At 47.7% G+C, this 19,475-nt stretch overlaps 1 protein-coding gene across 4 annotated transcripts; it reads right to left on the reverse strand.

Moving 5' to 3' along the window:
* Positions 1-466: 466 nt before the first annotated feature.
* als2b (alsin Rho guanine nucleotide exchange factor ALS2 b) lies at positions 467-18,106 on the reverse strand. 4 transcript variants are annotated; one of them, XM_076723539.1, is made up of 35 exons: positions 17,979-18,106; positions 17,465-17,557; positions 16,829-16,974; positions 15,749-16,731; positions 15,029-15,356; positions 13,458-13,632; positions 13,228-13,324; positions 12,732-12,809; positions 12,429-12,650; positions 12,167-12,338; positions 11,877-12,066; positions 11,715-11,780; positions 10,447-10,609; positions 10,201-10,332; positions 9,962-10,090; positions 9,807-9,830; positions 8,009-8,079; positions 7,480-7,546; positions 7,184-7,386; positions 7,042-7,107; positions 6,838-6,936; positions 6,547-6,711; positions 6,267-6,378; positions 6,089-6,166; positions 5,854-5,990; positions 5,586-5,750; positions 5,371-5,488; positions 5,094-5,251; positions 4,889-5,005; positions 4,624-4,800; positions 4,483-4,540; positions 4,321-4,382; positions 3,956-4,105; positions 3,692-3,788; positions 467-3,319 (listed from the first exon to the last, which is right to left on the reverse strand). In XM_076723539.1, the coding sequence occupies exons 2-35, from the start codon at positions 17,482-17,484 to the stop codon at positions 3,281-3,283; spliced, it is 5,064 nt and encodes a 1,687-aa protein (XP_076579654.1). In that variant the 5' UTR covers positions 17,485-17,557; positions 17,979-18,106; the 3' UTR covers positions 467-3,280. The 4 variants fall into 4 exon arrangements, with proteins under 4 accessions (XP_076579654.1, XP_076579652.1, XP_076579655.1 ...); XM_076723537.1 differs by having other exon boundaries at positions 14,984-15,356; XM_076723540.1 differs by lacking the exon at positions 9,807-9,830.
* Positions 18,107-19,475: the final 1,369 nt, after the last annotated feature.

The following is a 19,475-nucleotide window of genomic DNA, read 5'->3' on the forward strand; positions in this document are numbered from 1 at the left end:
TTCACTTGAAGTATATTTAAGTATTTTTCCAACATGTTGATGATATTAAACAATTGTAAAAGTGTGTTTTGAATAAAACTTGAAGATGTTACCTCTTCCCTGAAGGTTTCCGCCTCATGTCAGATGGGTTTTCATCAGCAGTGGTGGTTGCTCACAATGAAGACAACAACTCCCATGATGCCACACTGCTGCATTGTTTTGATTCAGAGACCTGCAGAAATGACATTCTGTGCATGAACACACTGACATGTGAAGAGCTTTGTTCAAACATGTGAAGTGAAGATCCACTCACCTGCACTGGACTTCTATAAATTCCCACCTGGAGGAAATTTCTTTTCTTTTTTTGGCCAACCAAAAATCCAAAACCCAAAGACAGTCAGTTTATAATAACACACAACAGAAAAATAATGAATGAAACGAATTTTCCCAACCACATGAAACTGTAGAAACAGATTCGTTAGCAACGTCCATCAAATGAGTTTATTGCCCTCTGTTATTATTTAAAGATACAATACATTTGACATCATGTAAAAGACACAGGTGAGAGTCAGCCAGCTGAAACACAAAACTCATCCACACCAAAGTCCATTGACAAAACCATTGATTTTACACAAAGGGCAACCGTATGACCTGTGTGCGGCATTTTCATAGTAAACAGCTGTTGAGGAAGAGAAACTTAACAGTCCTCGCGGGGTTTAAACCATGAACGCCAACATGAGCTTATGAACATTATCTTCAGTTTCCATTTAGAATCATTCAGCTGGATTCACAACAGCACTTCATGTTCAACCATTACAACAAAATGTCACATCCTGCCTCTGTAGTTTGGTGTGCAGGTCAGGAGAGTGAAAACACTGAAACAGAAAATCCACAAATCACAACTTCACAGCGTGCTCATTTAAAGAACCATCTCTGGTGGACAAAATCATTTGTTTTCTCCTTGCCTAAAGGGAGGTCTTTTGGGAATTAATTGGTCAATTTTGAAGACAATATTGCTTCGCTTGTCTGAGTGTCAGGCACATACGGTCTCAGCAGTAACAAGAGCTCCTGACCAGGCGTGGAAGAGCGTTATTAAATCGAGTTTGATCCTAATTGTTTTAATTCATTTGCAAAAGCCTCGTCACTGCATGCATCCAACCTCCAACCTCCAACCTCCAACCTCCAACCTTACGTGCAGCTTAACAACAGCTTTAAATTCAGGATCTAATTTTCTGTTGCTGGGTTTTCAAAATCCTGCAGGGAAAGACAACAGCTTCCCCAAAAATTACTCCCTTCAAAAATCAGGCCTCTGATCCACTGGCTGTTCCACTGTTTTAACCATCTGAGGAAACAAAAGCCATGATATTTAAAAGAAAAGGCTCGGTCATCCTCTGAATCCCCTCTTAAGCCCTTTAATAGACTGGCTTGTGTGACGCAAATCTCAAATAAGCAACAATGTCTGACAGTTTGTGCTGTGAACGGTTTTGAAAAAAAAAAAAGAACAGTTAGCATTAACAGATGGCGCACAGAATCAGCTTTTCTATAAAAACAGCGTTTGCATTCAGTGGGCGGCCCTGCTGAAACACCACCTGCAGCAGGAAAACCTGAAAATGAAGCATCACCCAAAATGTTGACTAATTTTACAGACGAGCCGATTTTAAGATCTGGCGGCCAGTTTCTCTCCCTCTCTGCAATGAATGCTGTTATCCACAGCAAGACAACACAAGCTTTCTTTTCTTTGGATGTCAGTGGGGTCATACTGATGACTGCAGGTCACAACACTACAAACCACAACAGGAGCACATTAGGCAGGAAACTTTCTGTCCTATAAAAAAAAAACAAAAAACAAACAAAAAAAAACATGCATATCCAAAATTTGCATTTTTTAAATGGTTCATTCAGCTTGAAAAGAAGATTTTTTTTTTGCAACATATAAAGGACTTGAAATATTGAATGTTCACTTTGGAGATGCATACGTTTGAACTGAACAGTAGTGTTTGGATACCGATCAGACTCTGCAGACCTGTCAGTGTTCATTACGCTGAAAACTTGGCTCAGAAACACGCACGAGCCTCTCAGATTGTCCAGGAAACATTTTCTTTTCACCACCCCCTCGCTTTTTTTGTCCTGCAAAGCTTTAAAAAGAGGCAATTCTCTCAGCCTGGTTTTGCATTAATGTTCTACGATCTACCTTCGTCACAGTCTCCGTTAAAGCTGGCAAACTAACGTTGCTGTCAGAGTCCAAGCGTGCATCCTGAAAAAAAGCTGTTCAGCTTCAGAAAGAAGTCCTGGTGATGAGCTGTCCCACAGAAAACCGTCACTCTCCAACCAGCAGCACGGCGTCTTAAAAAGGAAAGCCGGAGTAGCTGTTTGGCTGCCAAAGACGGTGTTAGAGTCGGCTAATTTAGCCGCTAACTAAGTTTAACCGTGTTCACCTGCCAGCTGGTGTAAGTGGAGAGTATTAGCATCATTTAGAGTTGTAGCCAGGTCAGTTTACATTAACCTAAAGCATGCTGCACATGGTGTGTTTTGGATTATTATGGGATGAAAGCTAGCTGTAAACTAGCCTCTATGGTTCCCACAGAAAAGCTCAGGGAAGCGATGTGAGCTGGGACATGGGAAAGTCTTTTCTCTCATGAAACCAGAAAAACTCTGCTTGGAAACACGCCTCATGTAGCTTAAATCTCACCTATGTGTCACATGACAAAGTGTGTTTTTTTGGGTTAAAGAAACCAGCTGTAATACTGCCGTCTCGGATGATCAACGCGAAATAAAAAGTCTGTCAGTTTCATTAAGCCAGATTTCTTCGTCGTGTCAGTTTTCTTCACGTCAGCATCGGGTGAACAACGAGAAACAATCGTGCACACCGACACAGTCTGGATCCTTCTGAAGGGAAGAAAAACAGGTCCGAGAAAAGAGAGAACGAATCGCTCTCATTGGCACTGAGTAAAAAACGCTCGTATGAAGCTTCAGTCAGTCAGTCTCACTGCTGTAACACTGGACGGTGTCAAGTGGCTCATCTCTGGCAGTGTAACACCAACAATATTCACATGTGCACCTTCACGATCTCTATGTGTGTGTGTGTGTGTGTGTGTGAGTGTCAGAGAGGGGGAGGTGGTCCCGCCTCCACAACAGCAGCAGATGGAGCTGCCGGCAACCTGTTCATATGATCCTCTGCTTTCAATTGGTTGCTGCGCGCATCACCCCGAAGCCCCGTTGATCCCGGGCCCTGCGATTGGCTGTGGTGGTAGGTGGGGCGGCAGCGCACGGATCACCGAGGAACAGCAACGGCGCGCTCGTCTTAAGTGATCTTCTCATGCTGGATCTGGTAGTAACAAGCCTGGAGGTGGAGAAGCCACACAGATAAAACACAACAAAGATCCCACGTCATGATTTTCTTCACGCTTGTCCTTCAACATCTTTTTTCTCCTGCATTGCCGGACAATTTCCAAACTTTTCAAGTCGTGAAAATTGAAGTTTTGACCCTCCAGAAACAAAATAAGTTTGGAAATATACAGAAACGATACACAGATAAAAACAGACATTTAAAATGAAAATATCAATTTATGTGACATTTTATATAATCAACTACTGCCTGCATTTGGTTTTAATATTATTTCTAGTGCATCAAACGGCATATTAATCTATTTACTGAATCATTTACTTATTTGGGATTTTGGCAGTTTTGGTTTAACCTTTATTTAAGTGTTACCTTGAGTGTGGTGAACATGATGCCGTGCTCTCCATGTTGAACGTAGGGGTCCATCAGGTCTTCGATCAGGCTGACCTCTGACCCCAAGTTCCTGATTCTGGAGGAAACAAACAGAAAAGCAGAAATCCATTTGATGAGTGTCATTTGATTTTGGGATTTCCCACACTGAACATTTCTGAAACCCCCCCCCCCCCACAACTTTCGATTAATTATTCATTCTGTCTAAAAAACATCATGCGTAAATGTGTTTGGATTATGGCTGACCGTGCACGCAGCACCACGTAGAGGAAGACGGGGAAAAGGTCGTCCATCGACCACAGGAAGTCCTGCTTGAGCAGCGACTGAACCTCCTGAGTGATCTCCTCAAAGGTGAGCTGGATCACCTGCAGCTTGTCTGACGGGGTGAACGTCGTGCTGCAAACCAACAAGGAAACTTGATTTAGGATTAGAGTTTATCACTCGAGCGCTTCTTTCAGAGTGTGCGGCACGGAAGGAGCTGCAGCTGCATTTCCTGAATGAAAGGAACCATGAACCTCGCAAACAAAGGGGTTTTTTTTTGTTTTTTTTTGGCATTTTTGGTCTTGTTTGTTTTAGCAATCAAACGCAGTGTCGTTCATGTGATGCTGTACCTGATCTGCTGTAATGTTTCCACTGCAGAGGCGAAGCAGGCATCCTTGGTGCTGGAGAGGACCTGGAGGAGACACACAGGCCAGAACAAACAACGACTATATAATGAATCGCTTCCATTAGAGACGATCAAATGTGTCACAAAGCAAACAACTACAGCACACCTGCTGCTTCTCCCCGAGTGCAGGCATGGAGACGGGAATGGAAACAGGCCAGAACTTTCTGAGGGAGGGGGGGGGGGAAGAAACAGAGTCATTGTTTGATTGAGAAACATGAAATAAAGCCAAACTCTGTGTGTGACTTACTGCTGAACGCCCAGGAAGGCCAGCAGGGCCAGGTCGGGCTGCTTGTTGAGGCGGAGAACACACTCCCAGTAGACGTCATCCTCTCGCTCCTTGTCCAGAGCGTAGAGGGTGAAGAGCGGCGGGTAGAGACGAGGCAGGAGGACAGGAAGCAGCAGAGCCAGACTGCTCACCACACGGCTGAGGAGACACAAAACGAGAGGCGAATGTCACCTGACCGACCCCTGAGGAGCACCAAAGCTTCAGGGGGACACTGCCCGATCTTTACCCAGGTTTTGGTGACTCCAGCGGGGCATCGCTGGCGCCTGGCTCCTTCTTGTCCTGGAGGTTGGTGGTGGGCTCTGGAATTAGACCGCCCTCTTCTGGCAGGTCTGGGAAGAGGAACCTGCAGAGCATTCAAGTGCACACACAAACTGATGAAGAGCAGAAAGAACTCATGAAATGAAGCTACGGGCAGGTGATCACCAAACTACCTGACAATCTGGAAGATGCAACTGAGGTAAGACTTGATCTCGTTGACAGCCTGAGGCAGCAGCCGACGATTCGCTCCAACGCCCACGTAGGTCATCCTGTAGACCGCCACCAGGGTTTCCACCAGCCGGCCCAGCGGGTGGAGGGGGGTGTCACATGCCTGGAGGAAGCAGAGAAAATTATGGGGACATGTTCTGATGGCTTCCCATTTGATTTACATGAAAAGACGTGCAGAATGTGTATAAGAAGACACAAACGTCCTCAGGATTGCAGGTTTACCTTGATGAGGTAGAGGCGGATGGTGTGATATCTCTCCATGGTGATCTGCCCTTCGTGCTGTGGGATGACCTCCAGACTCTCCAGGGTTCTGCTGTGACTCCGAGACAACATCTCCGGACTGACACAACAAAGACGTTAGAAATTCTCACAGATTCACCAGCTGAAACACTGAAAATCACCCTTTAAAGGTGGCCGTAACTAGCTAATTCTCGCACCTGTCCTGGATGTGTCGTCGGCTGGTGGTCAGGGCCACAGCGATGTTCTCCCAGGCCTTCCAGTGCTCTCCTCGACCCGGCGCCTCGCAGCCCAGCTGGTTCCAACACTCCTCAAACACCGCTTGCCACTTATCCTCCGCGCACACACACAGACGCCCCAGCTTCCTGCCACATCACACACAAAGCATACGCGCGGTGTGTAAACTAAGCTTCGTAAAAGGCCGAAGCTGTGTTTGATTTGTGGATGTTAGGGACACTCTGAGCTTACACAGCAGCGCGGGTCTTCTCTTTGTCCGTGTCGAACATGTGTGGTTTGAAGTAGGACCCCGCCACTTTGAGGCCGGAGCCCCATTCGCCACTGAAGGAGCCCTCCAGGTAGTCACCGTTTGGCATGGTGAGAACGCCCTGTGAGAGAGCCAATCAGGTCATTCAGAAGTCGGAAGTTAAAGTTAGAGTTGAGCTCAGAGTCAAAGACGACACCCGAGTTTCTTCTTGTTATTCACCTTTCCGCTGAGGGTCCAGTCGTCGGAGAATTCCCCCTCGTACGTGGTGTCATCCTCTGACAGGAGGATCCCAGTGCCCTGAAAAAAGACAGGAAACACCTCATTTCCTTCTGATTCTTCTCAGATTTGTTTAAAATACACACAAAACATGACTAAAGTCAAAGCGAGGCGTGCTCACCATCATCTTGTTATCTTTAAAGGCTCCTTCGTAGTACAGACCAAACTGAGTGACCACGACCCCGGTGCCCTGCCGCTGGTGGTCCTGCCACATGCCCATGTACTTCTCGCCTCTGGATAGAAAACAGACAAACAAGAAAACAAAAAACAGACAAAAGGAATCGATCAGAAACTCTGGCATGGGAGAAAAACGTCACCACGCTGAAGTTAGACTCCAGAAACAGCTATAAAAACGTCCCAAGGTGCAACCGCAACTTGCCCGACAGAGACCGCGAGCGTACTTTGTGATATCGTCGAAGACGCCGTAGCCGGTCTTCTTGTCCTGCAGCCACTGGCCAATGAAGACACTGGGGGAGGAGGTGTTGAGCTTGCCGCTGCGCAGCATGCCGTGGCCGTGTCGCATGCTGTCCTGGAAGGATCCATCGTAAACTTCGCCGCTGGCGTAGCTGCAGACAGACAGAGGACGTTTATTCTCTTCATGCACACAACCAATCAGCTGCAGCTTTGCCCTCATCATCGTCCCGTCCCACAATATGGACTATCACGTCCGACATTTTTTCATCCACACTCACCTGTATGTCCCGAGGCCGTGCATCTTGCCATCCTTCCACTGACCTTGATAGTGATCGTTCTTGTTAAGCGTCTTATTGGGAGCGACAAAGTCACCGAAGCTGCACAAACACATGAACGCATGAGAACGACGCACACACACAGCAGCTCACAACCACCTGCCTCTTCGGAGAACACGTGACGAGACGTCGGCATCCAGCACTCACCCATCTTCCAGTCCATTCTTGAACGACCCTGTGTATTTTCTCCCATCAGGCCATTTTAAAACTCCCCTGGAAAACATAATCAATCATTCTTACAAATCAGTACTTAAATATCCAATCAGAATGCAGGGAGTGTGTGTCCTACCTGCCGTTGGGCTTCCCGGCGAGCCAGCGTCCTTCGTACGTCGCCTCTTTCAGCCGTCCGTCCTTATAAAAAGTGTAGGAGGCCGTCCTGGAGATGGGAGGCTCCAGCTTTTGCCCGGACCCCGAGCTAACTGTACCCGGGTCCTGCCCCACCCCATTCAGGGCCTGGTCCACCGCCTGGTTGATGGAGCGAAGCCACTTGGCCTAGCAAACAACACATGCAGCGCTTTTAAGGAAAAGCCAGCCGTTCAGTTCATTTGAGGTGCAACAAAATGGACGAGCAGTTTTGAGACCTACCTTCTCCATCGGAGAGGAGGCCAGAAGAGTGAACGTCTCCTCTGGCGTGATGACCTTTAACCCATATCTGCACACACACACATTGAAAAACACAGTAGAAGAAGGTAAAGAAAGAAATGAAGGAAGCAAAGAAGGAAAAATGGAAGAAAAGTAAAGCAGGAAGTTAAAAGGAATAAGGATGGGAGGAAAGGAAATGAAGAAGATAGAAGAAAGGAAGTAAGGAAAGTGAGGAAGGGATGAGACAGAGATATGAATATTCATATTAGAACACATTTTTGGAATTAAAATTTCTGATAACTGGAAAATGAGCATTATAAGCATCATAAAAGTCGCCTTTATGGCAGAGCAGCTGCATTGGATTCACTCAGACTGTACAGGTGTACCTAATAAAGTGAGCCAACGAGTGTAATCATTAAGATGAAGATGAAGTAGCAACTATTCCAATACATCAATGCATTTTAACATTTTTGGAAGTTATATTTCAGTATCAGTCATGTACAAAGACGACGCTGTGTTCGAGCAGACTTACAGGCCGGTGTTCTCCTCTGGGATCGGTTCCACCCAAAGCGTAGCCAAAGGGAACACGTGATGGGTGGAGAACTGGAGGACATGAGAGCAACAAGCATGGCGGTATGGAAAGGAAAGAGGGAGGGTGAAATGGGAATTCAGGGAAAAATGAGGAGAGAAGAAAGGAAGGGGAAGGTGAGTGTTTGGGAAGGGAAAGAAACAGCAAACATCATTAATCTTATGAACGCGATATATGAACAGGAAGTGAGTTACAGCATTCGCTACAAGCAGGTTTCTCATCACTAACAAAAAAAATGCTTGGGAAAATAACATTGCAACAATTCTACAAGCAGGCGACCGGCAGTAGAAGGAAGTAAAAAGGAAGAGCGAGAGAGGAAGACTAATGGTAATCTCCTGACTCACACATGGAGAAGACAAATGATATACTTGAGCCTCGTCGACCAGCAGCGTACTTCCCTCCCTGCTACTGTTTACAGGTTTACATTTCAGCCTTGTTTATATGGATGGAGGAAGTAAAGAAGGATGTAGAGAAAGAAAGGAAGTAAAAGGAAGAAACTAAACAAGAAGAAAGAAGTAAAGAATATAGAGGAAGTAAGGATGAAAAGTGAAGAAGGAAGAAAAAAAGACATAGAGAAGGAAGCTGTCAGGAAGGAGCAGGATTGAAATGTACAAAACAATGGTGTCGACTAGAAGAGAGAACTGGAAGAGAAAAGGAAGTGAAGAAGGCAGTCTGGGGAAAGAACAAAAGGAGGAGGTAAAAGAGAAACAAAGGAAGCAAATAAGTAAAAGGAAGTAAACCAAAACTAAGAAGGAAGTATGTAAAGATTTAAGGTATGCCAGACGCTGCTTCTCATTCACACAAAAAGGAAGTAAAGAAAGAAAGGATGTAAGGAGGAAATAAAGAACAAGAAAGGATGTACGGACTTAAGTAAGGAGGCAAGGAGGAGACACAAAGTAAGGGAGGAATTAAAGGAAGTAAAGATAAAGGGAAGTAAGGATAAACATTAAAAAAAGGATGTAAACAGCGCAGAGTGAAGGAAGTACAAAAGAAGTCAAGAAAGAAATGAAAGAACGAATGACTCTGTTTCTTTGGACGTCGACAGAAGTTCAGGGAGCAGCGGGACTGAAATGTGCAACCGCGGGATTAACAGACCGAGAAAAACTGAGAAAAGGGAGACAGGCAGGGAGAGAGGGGAAGGAAACTGCGACGGAAAAGCGAACCAGAAACTGTTGGTGGATTTGAAAGGACAGAATGAGTATTTTTATTATATGTGAACCAACAGTAAAAAAAAACCAAGGCTTCAGTAACGGGATGTAACGTATAAGAAGAGGACTTTAAAAACGCATTAAGACCCATTGAGCCTTGGTTGTAGTTGGTTCATCCTTCCATGCAGTCTTCCTCAGCAGGCAGAGGGTGATGGCGGGGAAAGGGCCGGGTATCATCGGATATGTTCAACGGGTAGTGCACCCAAAGTGTTTCAGAGCAAGTACCTTGATTTGTTAGCTCCAGGGACAAAACTATGTCTCTAAGATATTTGTATTAGCATTTGTGCATCATTAGCACATCCTCAATTTTTACTTTGGTGCCTGATTGGAGCCCAGCTATGACCTGCTTTCCAGGAGTGTGCGTTTGTCGTGATGTTTAGTGCGAATCACCTCCAACAGGGCTGAATCCTATGACACAGAGCCCTAAGCCCTTAACACACACATACAGAAGAAAAGGAAGTGGGACGGGGGGGGGGGGGGGGGGGGAGAGCACGGGTCGCTGCGCTGACATTAGCTTCTGGCTGCATACTTACAAGATTTTTACAAGGCGCCACGCCCTGACAGCACGGAGGCAAGCACATACAAACGCTTGAAACACACCAAATCACAGAGTCTGAAATACGGACGGCTTCATAAGAGTGAAAGAGGTGATAAAAAAAAAGTGTGCGAGCGTGTGCGTGGGCCTGACCTGCGCGTGAACCAAAGCGTCGTTGAAAAGGATGAACCAGTTGACGGAGAACCTGCCGGCGTTCTGCAGGGTCAGAGCTTTGTTGCTGCTCTCGCAGATCAGCCGGCGGTGAGGCTTCCTCAGCGAGTCCTGACGATACACAATGACACCATTCAGCTGTAGGCGACACCATGTGATACCTCAGTATGAAGGATACGCTCCGCGGCAATGAAGAGGAACGGTTGGGTGAGCGGGTTTACCGTCATTTTGCCGGGGAAGCTCTTCCAGAAATGGAAGGTGTAGTCGGCGTCCTTCTTCTTCCTCTTGAGCTGGAGGGCCAAAGCTTCAAACCTGGAGCAGCTGTCCTGCAGCCTCTGGTAGTCAGTGGAGGACTGACGACACACAAATAAGTATTTACCATGAAGTATACAGCCTTCCTGAAAAGAACTTAAATTCGGTATCATAGCGTAAAACATCACGCGCGACTGTAGGCTTGTTTCACCCACCACTTCAAAGCACGTGGCCAGTTTGAGCAGCAGCCGGCCGTACTCGTGCAGGTGGCGAGTTGGGAGGTAGAAGAGAGCCACCAGGAGGTCGGCCATGGCGGGGTTCTCCTCGCTGCACTCCGACAGCTTCTGGAGCAGCTCGGGACTCTTCCCAAAGAAATCCCTTCAAAGAAAAAAAACGATTGTCACTGTGTGAGCTTGAGTCACACCACCATGATTTGTGTGTGTGTGTTAGGGCTGGGTGATATGGCTGAAAACTGTATCACGATATAAGTGTTTTATATCGGTCGATACCGATAATTATTGATATTTTTTATATTAAATAAGGACCAGGAGATAAATACATTAAATTGAAACATTTTTATTTTAAATGTAACCTTCCTCTGATTATAATCCCCTCAGCTATCAAGGCAGAAAGGAAAGGAAATGTCAACACGACCATGGAAAACACTCAAATAATAAATGTCAATAAAAGTCTAAAATCACAATGAACACTCAACAATTATATTATACATTATATTATACATTGAGGGCAAGCAAGTGTAAGAGATTTTTATAAGCTGGCTTCCCCACAGTGCTCAGCGGGAGCATGTCTTTATCTATATGATATGTCACTGCCTCCGTTATGTCTTTGTGCCTTTTAGATGATTTGTCATAAGGCGCTGAAGCAGAGCACCTCTGCATGGTGGTCTGCTGCTTGTGCGGTGGTGCTGCGGTAGCGTTGGCGAATACGGCTGCGCTCCGAAGGGTGAGCGCAGCTAAGGTGGTTAAACAAGTTTGTGGTATTAACCGGTCTTGGTGGGGACGACGGTCTTGCATACTTTACAGACCACATTGGTCTGACTACGGTCCGACTTACAAAATCCAAAAAACTGCCATACCGACGAGCTGACTTTCCCTGTTTTATCGACAATTTCTTCGCTCGCTGCAGCGCTCTTTCTCATCGCACTCCTCGCGAAGAATCAAACACGAGACAACTCGATGGCGCAACCGAACATGATGCTGTTACATAATTGGCTGTTAGCGTGTCACTCGCAGTTATCAGTGATTACTCCCTACGTTGCTAGGTTACCAGAGAGCGAGTGCCTTTGTTCATACAACCAACCTTGCTTCGCAACTTGTGGTTTCTTCCGACGAAGAAAAAAAATTATCGAATTTTATCGAACGCATTTTTTATTGATATTGATTACGTGTCTATCACGAGACATATCGTTATCGTTTTATCGCCCAGCCCTAGTGTGTGTGTGTGTGTGTTGATGAGCGCTCACAGTGAGGGTTTGGTCAGGCTCTGGAAACCTCCCATCACCTGGAAGTTGCCCACGTCGCTGCAGTACCTGAGAAAAGACGAAGAGACAAGCGCGCAAAGTTAAATCTCCCGTTTAAAGCCCACAAACGTTCAAATTCGCAGCTCATTCTTATCGAGCACGTACTCGTGGTAACAGTCGAGGAAGATGCCGGTGTGGTCCAGGATGAGCAGGCTCTTGACGTCGCGGCCGCGCCGCAGGTTGGCGGTGAGGCTGGCGGCGTGCTGCCCGGTGAGGTGACACAAGATGCTGAATCGTCCCGCCAGAGTCTGCAGGAGCCCGAGGGGCACCTGGCCGAGGGCCGAGCTCAGAGACTCTGGAGAAGGACGGCACGCAAACAGAAGGAAATGTCAAAAAACGGCGGCTATTGAAACATTTGTGCTGGCCTTTTTTTTGTCCTGATGTGTCACTCTTACCCAGCTCCAGCAGGGGGCGTATTATCTGCACCTTGATGTTGCACAGCTTGCAGTAGAACTTCCTCTCGGCCGACGCCAGCTCGTGGAGGCTGGCGATGAAGCCCATCACGTTCCTGTCCGAGAGCGCCACGCACCGCTGGCCGCCCGCAAACACGTTGCTCACGTAACGCAGCTGGAACACACACACGCACGCACACACATTTCCTTTCATTTTAGATTTCTTCCCTGCTGTGGGTGTTAGCCTCAGAGCCTCTGTCCTTACATTCATGCAGAAGGGCAGCAGCACAGGTTGCTGGGTGTAGCCTCCCCCCACCCGCTGCTCCTCTTCCTCTCCTCCTTCCGCCTCCTTGCTGTGGCTCCCTTCCGCCTCCTTCACCTGCTGTCCGCTGTAATAAATGATGGGCTGGATACAGTCTCCGTCTGCGAGCAGGAGGGAGTGTCTCTCTCCGGCGCTTATGTCCCAAACCCGGATCCCCTCTGACAGCTGAAGCAGGGAGGAACACGAGTTCATGACCATCCACGAATTTCTGTGCGTTTTATGTTCGTGTGAGTGGGGTTTCCTCACCTTTGCGAGGCGCGGGACAGTACTGGGTGACTCCATGTGTCCAAGCTGACCACAGCTGTTACATCCCCATGAAAACACCTGGAAGGACGTGCACGCGCACACACACAACAGTTAATGGAAAACTCAGGGATTCTCTTGCAACTTCATTTGTCGTCTGTTTTAAGGCCCCGGTCTCAAAGGGCTGCGATTCACTTTACAAACCACCAGATGTCACCGGGCTTTCTGAGACTGAAGGCCTGAAGCTTTTTGACACAAACAAAGCTTTGAGAGGCTTCATCAGAGCAGTCCAAGCTGAGCCGGAGGACAGATTCCAAATAAAACGCTGGACTTTAGTTTAAAAGTCTTTTGTTCAGCTGTTAGCTGTGATGATGAAAATCTATTTTTGTCCAAATACAAAAAGAAAAATGACTCTTTTTGGAGCGTCAGGGGGAAAAACATTCAGCTTCTGAAAGGTAACGGTAAAACAGCGGCGCTGTGATTGAAGTCGCTGACTGACCTGAGACTGAGCGGTCAGAGCGAGGGAGTGATGAGCGCCGGCTGCCACTCGCACCACCTCCTTATTGTTCAGACTCTTGATGCACAGCGGCTGCAGCCTGCAATCAAATGCAACAGCGACAACATGTGCATGAGTTGAAGGATCAGTGTGGAGCGTTTAGTGCCATCTACTGGTGAGGTGGCAGATTTCATACCAGTCCGAAATCTCACTGCGAGGAGACGTCCTCCTACCTGGAAAGACTGTCTCCATGTCCCAGCTGTCCGTGCTCGCACTGGCCCCAGCTCCACACCTCCGTCTGCAGGGTGGGAAACACCTCCTGGGCCTCGGGGACCGGCCCTCCCAGCGGGGTGAGGGCGACTGCACGTGGCCTCGGACGGCCGGCTTTCCTCAGCAGCCGTGGGGACACTGTTGGGTGCACAGACAAAACCAAGACCAGCATCCCTTAATATCTCTTCCTTTTTCCCCCCCAGTGCCGGATATTTAACCGCGACGCTCAAATCACTGAAAATGTGCATGTTTTTAAAAGGAGCACCTCGACCTGAAAGAATCTCAGGTTCAAAGTTCGGCAGGAGAAAATCAATGCGTGTTATCGAAACAAAAACATGGCTGCACGGAGGCGGCGGTGACGTTCATCAGCTCACATCAGCCAGGTCACGTCAAACACATGCTTGGCACACAGCAGACAAACAATGAGGAGAAGCCTGCAAGCAGCAGACAGAACAAACACCGAGGCAGGAAGCGAGACTCAGGAGGCCAAACAGAGAGATCAACTTGTTTTTCCCAGAGAGCACTTTGTGAACGTCATTTTGTTCATTTTGGAAAGACGGATAACGATGACAGATGCGCCAAAGTCCATCTGTTTTCTCTACATGCTTACTCCTCTTTGGGTTTGCACAGAAGCCATCCGATAACGCTCCCTTCACTCTCTCTTAATCACACCCAAAAAAACCTCCATTCTGCTTGATTAAATCTGCTAAATCCTTCCAGCGTCCGCCTGATCAGTGGAAAACCCTGCGAGGCCGGAGGCTAAACATCAACCTGCATTCCTCAGCGTTTTTAAATCACACAAAGGCGACCATTCAGATGCCTGGCCTGGCTCAGATGAGTGGCACTCACATGCGCTAAGCTGGAGTCCTGGATCACAATTAGCTTTTTCCAGAGAGGCATTTATCACAGCTATTCTTTGGCAAAATTGCTCCTTCTGGAGAGCTATGACTTATTTTCTAAAAGCCGTCTTGGGACAAGTTATTGTCCTGGGAGTCGCATGCTTAAGTGGATTCAAGGGCTATTTTCCTTTATAGTTAATTAATGTAGCTGGAGTTTGAACAAAGATCCCACAAGATTTAAAATCTTGAATGCCAACTATTCAACGCAATGCTTCTTTACTGTCAAATACTCCTGATTGTCCTGCAAGAGAAAAGGAGGAATGCATCTTTATTTGAAACTCTACTTGAGTCCAGAGGAATGTTGAGAAATGAATCGCCGGCTGTCTTAATAATCAAATAATCGTTTAATGTAATATTCTCATCAAAATGCCTGCTTTTCTCCGTCTTGTAAACTAAACATCTTCGACTTTTCGGCTGTTGGTTGGACAAAACAACATTTGCCACTTCCCGTTGTCCATCTCCATGCAGGTGACACTGAGCTGCAGGTGACGGAGGCTCACAAGGACAAGCCTTTGCCGTGCTCACGAGCTGGATGAGGAAGCCAAACACGCAGACTGACACCAACCAGCACATGCGCGAGGCGTACTTACGCAGCAGGGCATAGGAGGAGGATAAGAGGTGAGCAGCGTATCTACCCTGTGAGAGGAGTCCTGGGAGCGAGAGGCGGCGCCGCAGGCTTTCAGCCTCCTCCTCGCGGATGTCCCCCGTGCTGGAGCTCTTCTTGGCCTGCGTGGAGTCCTCCTGGCGGACGCGCTCTGCTGTGTTGTCGCCCACGATGCCCGTGAGCCCCGCCGGCCCGCCGGCCCTCGCCGCTCCCGAGGGGAGGTAGAAGTTCATCATCTTTTTGAGGGATAAGGCCTCATAGGTGGATGCGACCCGTTCGCCCACTGCCGAAGCACAGGAGGCCACCAGGCTGTTGAGCGTGGAGCCGGGGGTGGAGGAGGTGAGGCCTCCTGCTGAGGGCTGGAGGAAGAGCAAACAGAGATACGCATAAACACACAGGTGACAGCAGCAGAGGAGTCTGGGTAGTATAAGATCAGAGTGCTGCATGAATAAAAGTAGAGTCTGTTTGGAGTGAAAACTTTTTGACGTTGTAATAAAAAGAAATATTAACGGAGGCAGATTCCAGTTCTGCAAGTCCCACTGGCAGAGAGGAGGGATAAGTATCATGATTGTTTGCCTCTGAGGTCACATGTTGAGGTGATCCCTGTTGGTTCCCAGACTAATTCTGTATGAAAACAGGCCACAGGAAGGACATTAAACAGCACAAAGCCACAGTGACACGACACATGAATGACTGAAAGGAAGCAGGTTGTTTTTGACTGTTAAGGACAGATCAGCAGCACATGACTCACCAGCAGAGTGTGCAGCCCTCCAGCCATCGTCTTCGCCGTCTGCTCAGCCTGCGTGCTGTCGGACAGTTTCTTTAGGTAGTCTTTGACAGCCTGCTCATCTGGATAGGGTGAACTCTTCACCCCCAAAGCAACACTGCCTTTGGACTGGGCTGAGAGGTCCGAGTCTGAGGCCGGCAGCGCTCCGTTAGCCAAGGCTGACTCCTCTTTCACCAAGTCCTGATGGTGAGTGGGGTCGGAGGAGGGGTCTGCACATTTAGCAGGTGCCAGAGACTCTGAGGTGGAGGTCTGGGAGGGGAGGACTGGCTCGGACGGGGATGTTTTGAGCCCTTGTGTGGGGGCAGGGGCCTCCAGCAAGGCCCCATCCTCAGTGAGCTCAACACCAAGGGGGCAGTAGTGACCGTCGGAGATGATGACGTGGTCCTCTTTGTCTGTCATGGTGTACAGCAGCTGGTTACACTGTCTGCATTTGTCCACAGGGGCCCGGTGCACGTCCTGAGGGCCCAGGCAGCGCACCAGAGCCAGGCTGTGCGAAGCGCCGCAGGCCACCTGTAACACATACCTGCCTGCCAAATGCTCAACCCTCTGTGGTTTCCAGACAGGAAAGACGGTGGTGTTGAGGCCCAGCTGGCACCCGCTGCCCCACGCCCACACTTCCCGCTGGGCCGACAGCGCCAGGGTGTGCTGCTCCCCGCAGGCCAGCTCCAGCACGGGGACCGTCTGAGGCGGGCTGGTGTCGGAGTCCACCACAGCAACCGGAGTCGGGTTGGGGACTGTGCTGAGGCCTGACAAGCCGCACTGGCCAGCGCCGTTGTCCCCCCACATGTGGATGCCACCGTCCTCTGTCACCGCCCCGCTGTGGAAGCTTCCGGCTGCAACGGCGACCACCCGCTGGCCGCTGAGCGCGCTCTCCAGGGTGGGTTTCTCCGGCTCGGGCACTTGACTCTGCTTCCACGCCAACTCCCCAAAACTGTACACCTGCCCACCTAAATCAGGAGCAGCAACAGCCCAATAACCAAGAGGAACACGGCAGGTTTTCTCATCTAGTCACTCATCGCTGATAAAAGTTTAAAGAAGCGTTACCTTCCACCAGCAGGACACCATGCCGGCTGCCCAGGGCGACCTGAAGGACAGGCCGGGGGAGGAGCAGCCTTTCTGGGGTGACGCTGCAAGAGTAGCCCTTCCAGGTGTGGAGCAGGCCTCGCTCTCCACCGCCGTCGTCCCCAGAGCTGAGAGATGGATCAGTTAGAAACATATCGCAACACTTCAGCCGCATCAGTTCACATAAGGCTGTGTTGTCAAGCACCAGACTTGTGCTTTAACAAAGGATCCTCCCCAAATATTGACTTTGTGACATGTTTTGTAATCTGATTCTACATTTAAAAGGCAGATATGTATCCTGGACGGCTGCCAACACGCTCTTCAGACAAGAAGAACAACTGTAAAATGACTGGATTTAAAAAAAAGAGAAGTGTGTGGCTTCTCTTTAGAGTAGAGCAGAAGCGGAGAGACCTCCAGCGTTTAGCCTGAACCGCTGTTTCATCCCACCTCCTGCGCAGCATTACATGTGAACAACAGATGTTTTGTGGGTGAAAGCAGAAGTGAGCACAACTCCATCCGTGGGCGATGTCATATGGTGATCACGTCAGGGCTGCGGGCAAAGAGCAGCGGTTGAGCAGAATAATCCTCTTTTGGAGGACTTTTTGTGGATGGACCTACCTCTTCCTCTGGGTTTCCATCTGTGGGGTTTATTTCTCCATCAGCATGTCAGACTCAGGGCTGCTGCTGCTGCTGTCATTCCTGAATACAGTCCTGCAAGCCAAACAACACACGCGTCATTCGCTGAGAGCTGCCAAACAAATGACCAGAAGTATGTGAGCCTGACTGTCAACCTGAATTTCAGGGGAAAACCAATAAAGAAATCCCTGCAACAAGGAAGACAAGATGAAAAGTGAAATGAAACCAGTTATGGTTTCCCTTCCATGAGTTTTAAATCTTTGCTTCTGTCTTTGGTAGGCGGCCTAACACCCCCGATTTTCTCCCAAACACGAGCATTCATTACCTGCCACCTCAGGCAGGTGTTTCCATCTGTTTCTGGCTGGTAGCTAACGTGTTAACGTTAATCTTGCTAGCTAACATTAGCTAAGCAGTCCTGCTAACTATCTAACCCGCTAGCCCTACGCACAGGTGACCCTTCCTTATTTTCGTGGATAAAAAAACTCTTCTTTCTTACCAGCTGGCTTGACACAACACTCCTTGAGGTGCTCACTGAGACAGGGAAGCAAACTAGTCATCCATTGACTTGTTTGGCAGCTAACTGCTGCTTGTTGTTGCTCATCTGGTGTTGACACAGAGAGGCGCCGCTCACAACGAAGATCGTCTCCGCATAGAGAGGGCTTCCTTTGCAGCGAGACCGAGCGACAACAGTGCGGACGCGCCTTCCAGTGATACTACACAATCTCTTACAACGCACACTTGCAGTGGTGGAGGAAGTGTTCAGATCATTTACTTAAGTAAAACTGCGTGCGTATAATCAGAAAAATGTACTTGAACTTAATGTAAATGTAGGATTTTACTGTTGTGACTATTTTATATAGGGCTGCAACTACTGATTATTTTCATCATTCATTAATCTGCTGATTGTTTCTTCCATTAATCAACTGATTGTTTGGTTTGTAAAAATTCAGAAAATACAAATGTTGTTTGTATGTTTCAAAAAAGGACAGTAGCTATTATTTAGGAGGGTGGAATTGTGTCCTCTGTATTTTTTAGGTGGGACAAATTACATTCCTCAGGCTTTCTTCTGGGCGAACAAATAATAATAAAGTATGTCTCCAGCAGGAAATCCCTGATTCTGAACAAACATTTTCACAAAAATGTTTCACTTGTGTCATCGATCGTTCACCAAAAAACCAGCAGAGTGGGACCCTTCCCGTCTTCCTCCACCGAGCAAGAATTCTTCTTCTACTTCTGCCTCAAGCTTTCGAGACATACTCAAAAGCACCACCTGGTGGCGGAAGTGGTGTAGTGCACTACCAAACATCAACGCCGCAAATACGAACATTGTCACCGAGATGAGCACGTTACACCAGGAGCGTCAACACTATCTACTTAAAAAGAACCAAGGAAGCACCTGTAAACTGAGAATTGAATTGAAATGATTGATCAAATAGATGTTTTGACCATTGATTTCCTCTGTCGACAAACAGAATTTGCAGAAAATGTTCAGATGATTAAAAAAAAGTGGGATAATCAGTTAAAATTTTCACATGCTGAGTCAAAATGGTTTGATTAAGATGAAATAATAGCAAAGTCAAACTCTGACTTTCTGTCAAACTGAGGCAATTAGGCGATTATAAAGCACAATTATAAGATGCAAATTCAGAATCATGAGGAGGTAAATAAGAATTATGAGCGTTTGATTGAAGTTCCTCCACTTCTCCTTGACTGGCGTCATTTCCACGCACTGAGCATAGCAGACAAAATCAAAGTCAGCGCTTTAATCTGCTGATTTGACCACTTTGCATGTCTGACTGAAATGATGTATTCAAACCAAAGATCCCACTTCATACAAAATCAAGCGAAGGAGTCTGAGGTCGGACTGAAGCTGAGAGATTATCGACCTTGGCGGAGTGATCTTGGGAGAAGAGCTGAGAGAGAGAAATTGGGTGTTTTTGAACTTCCCTTTTGGTCCTTTATTTTATGCATGAATATATCTTTGAATATAGCT

Source organism: Chaetodon auriga, chromosome 23 (genome assembly GCF_051107435.1).
Source record: "Chaetodon auriga isolate fChaAug3 chromosome 23, fChaAug3.hap1, whole genome shotgun sequence".
Classification (NCBI taxonomy): domain Eukaryota; kingdom Metazoa; phylum Chordata; class Actinopteri; order Chaetodontiformes; family Chaetodontidae; genus Chaetodon; species Chaetodon auriga.

Coding starts and splice junctions, on each gene's coding strand:
- als2b (XM_076723537.1), bottom strand. CDS start 17,484: ATGGAAACCCAGAGGAAGAG. Junction 7,547..8,008: donor CCAGAGGAGAACACCGGCCT/GTAAGTCTGCTC, acceptor GTGTGTGTGCAG/ATATGGGTTAAAGGTCATCA. Junction 7,108..7,183: donor GCCGGGAAGCCCAACGGCAG/GTAGGACACACA, acceptor TATGTTTTCCAG/GGGAGTTTTAAAATGGCCTG.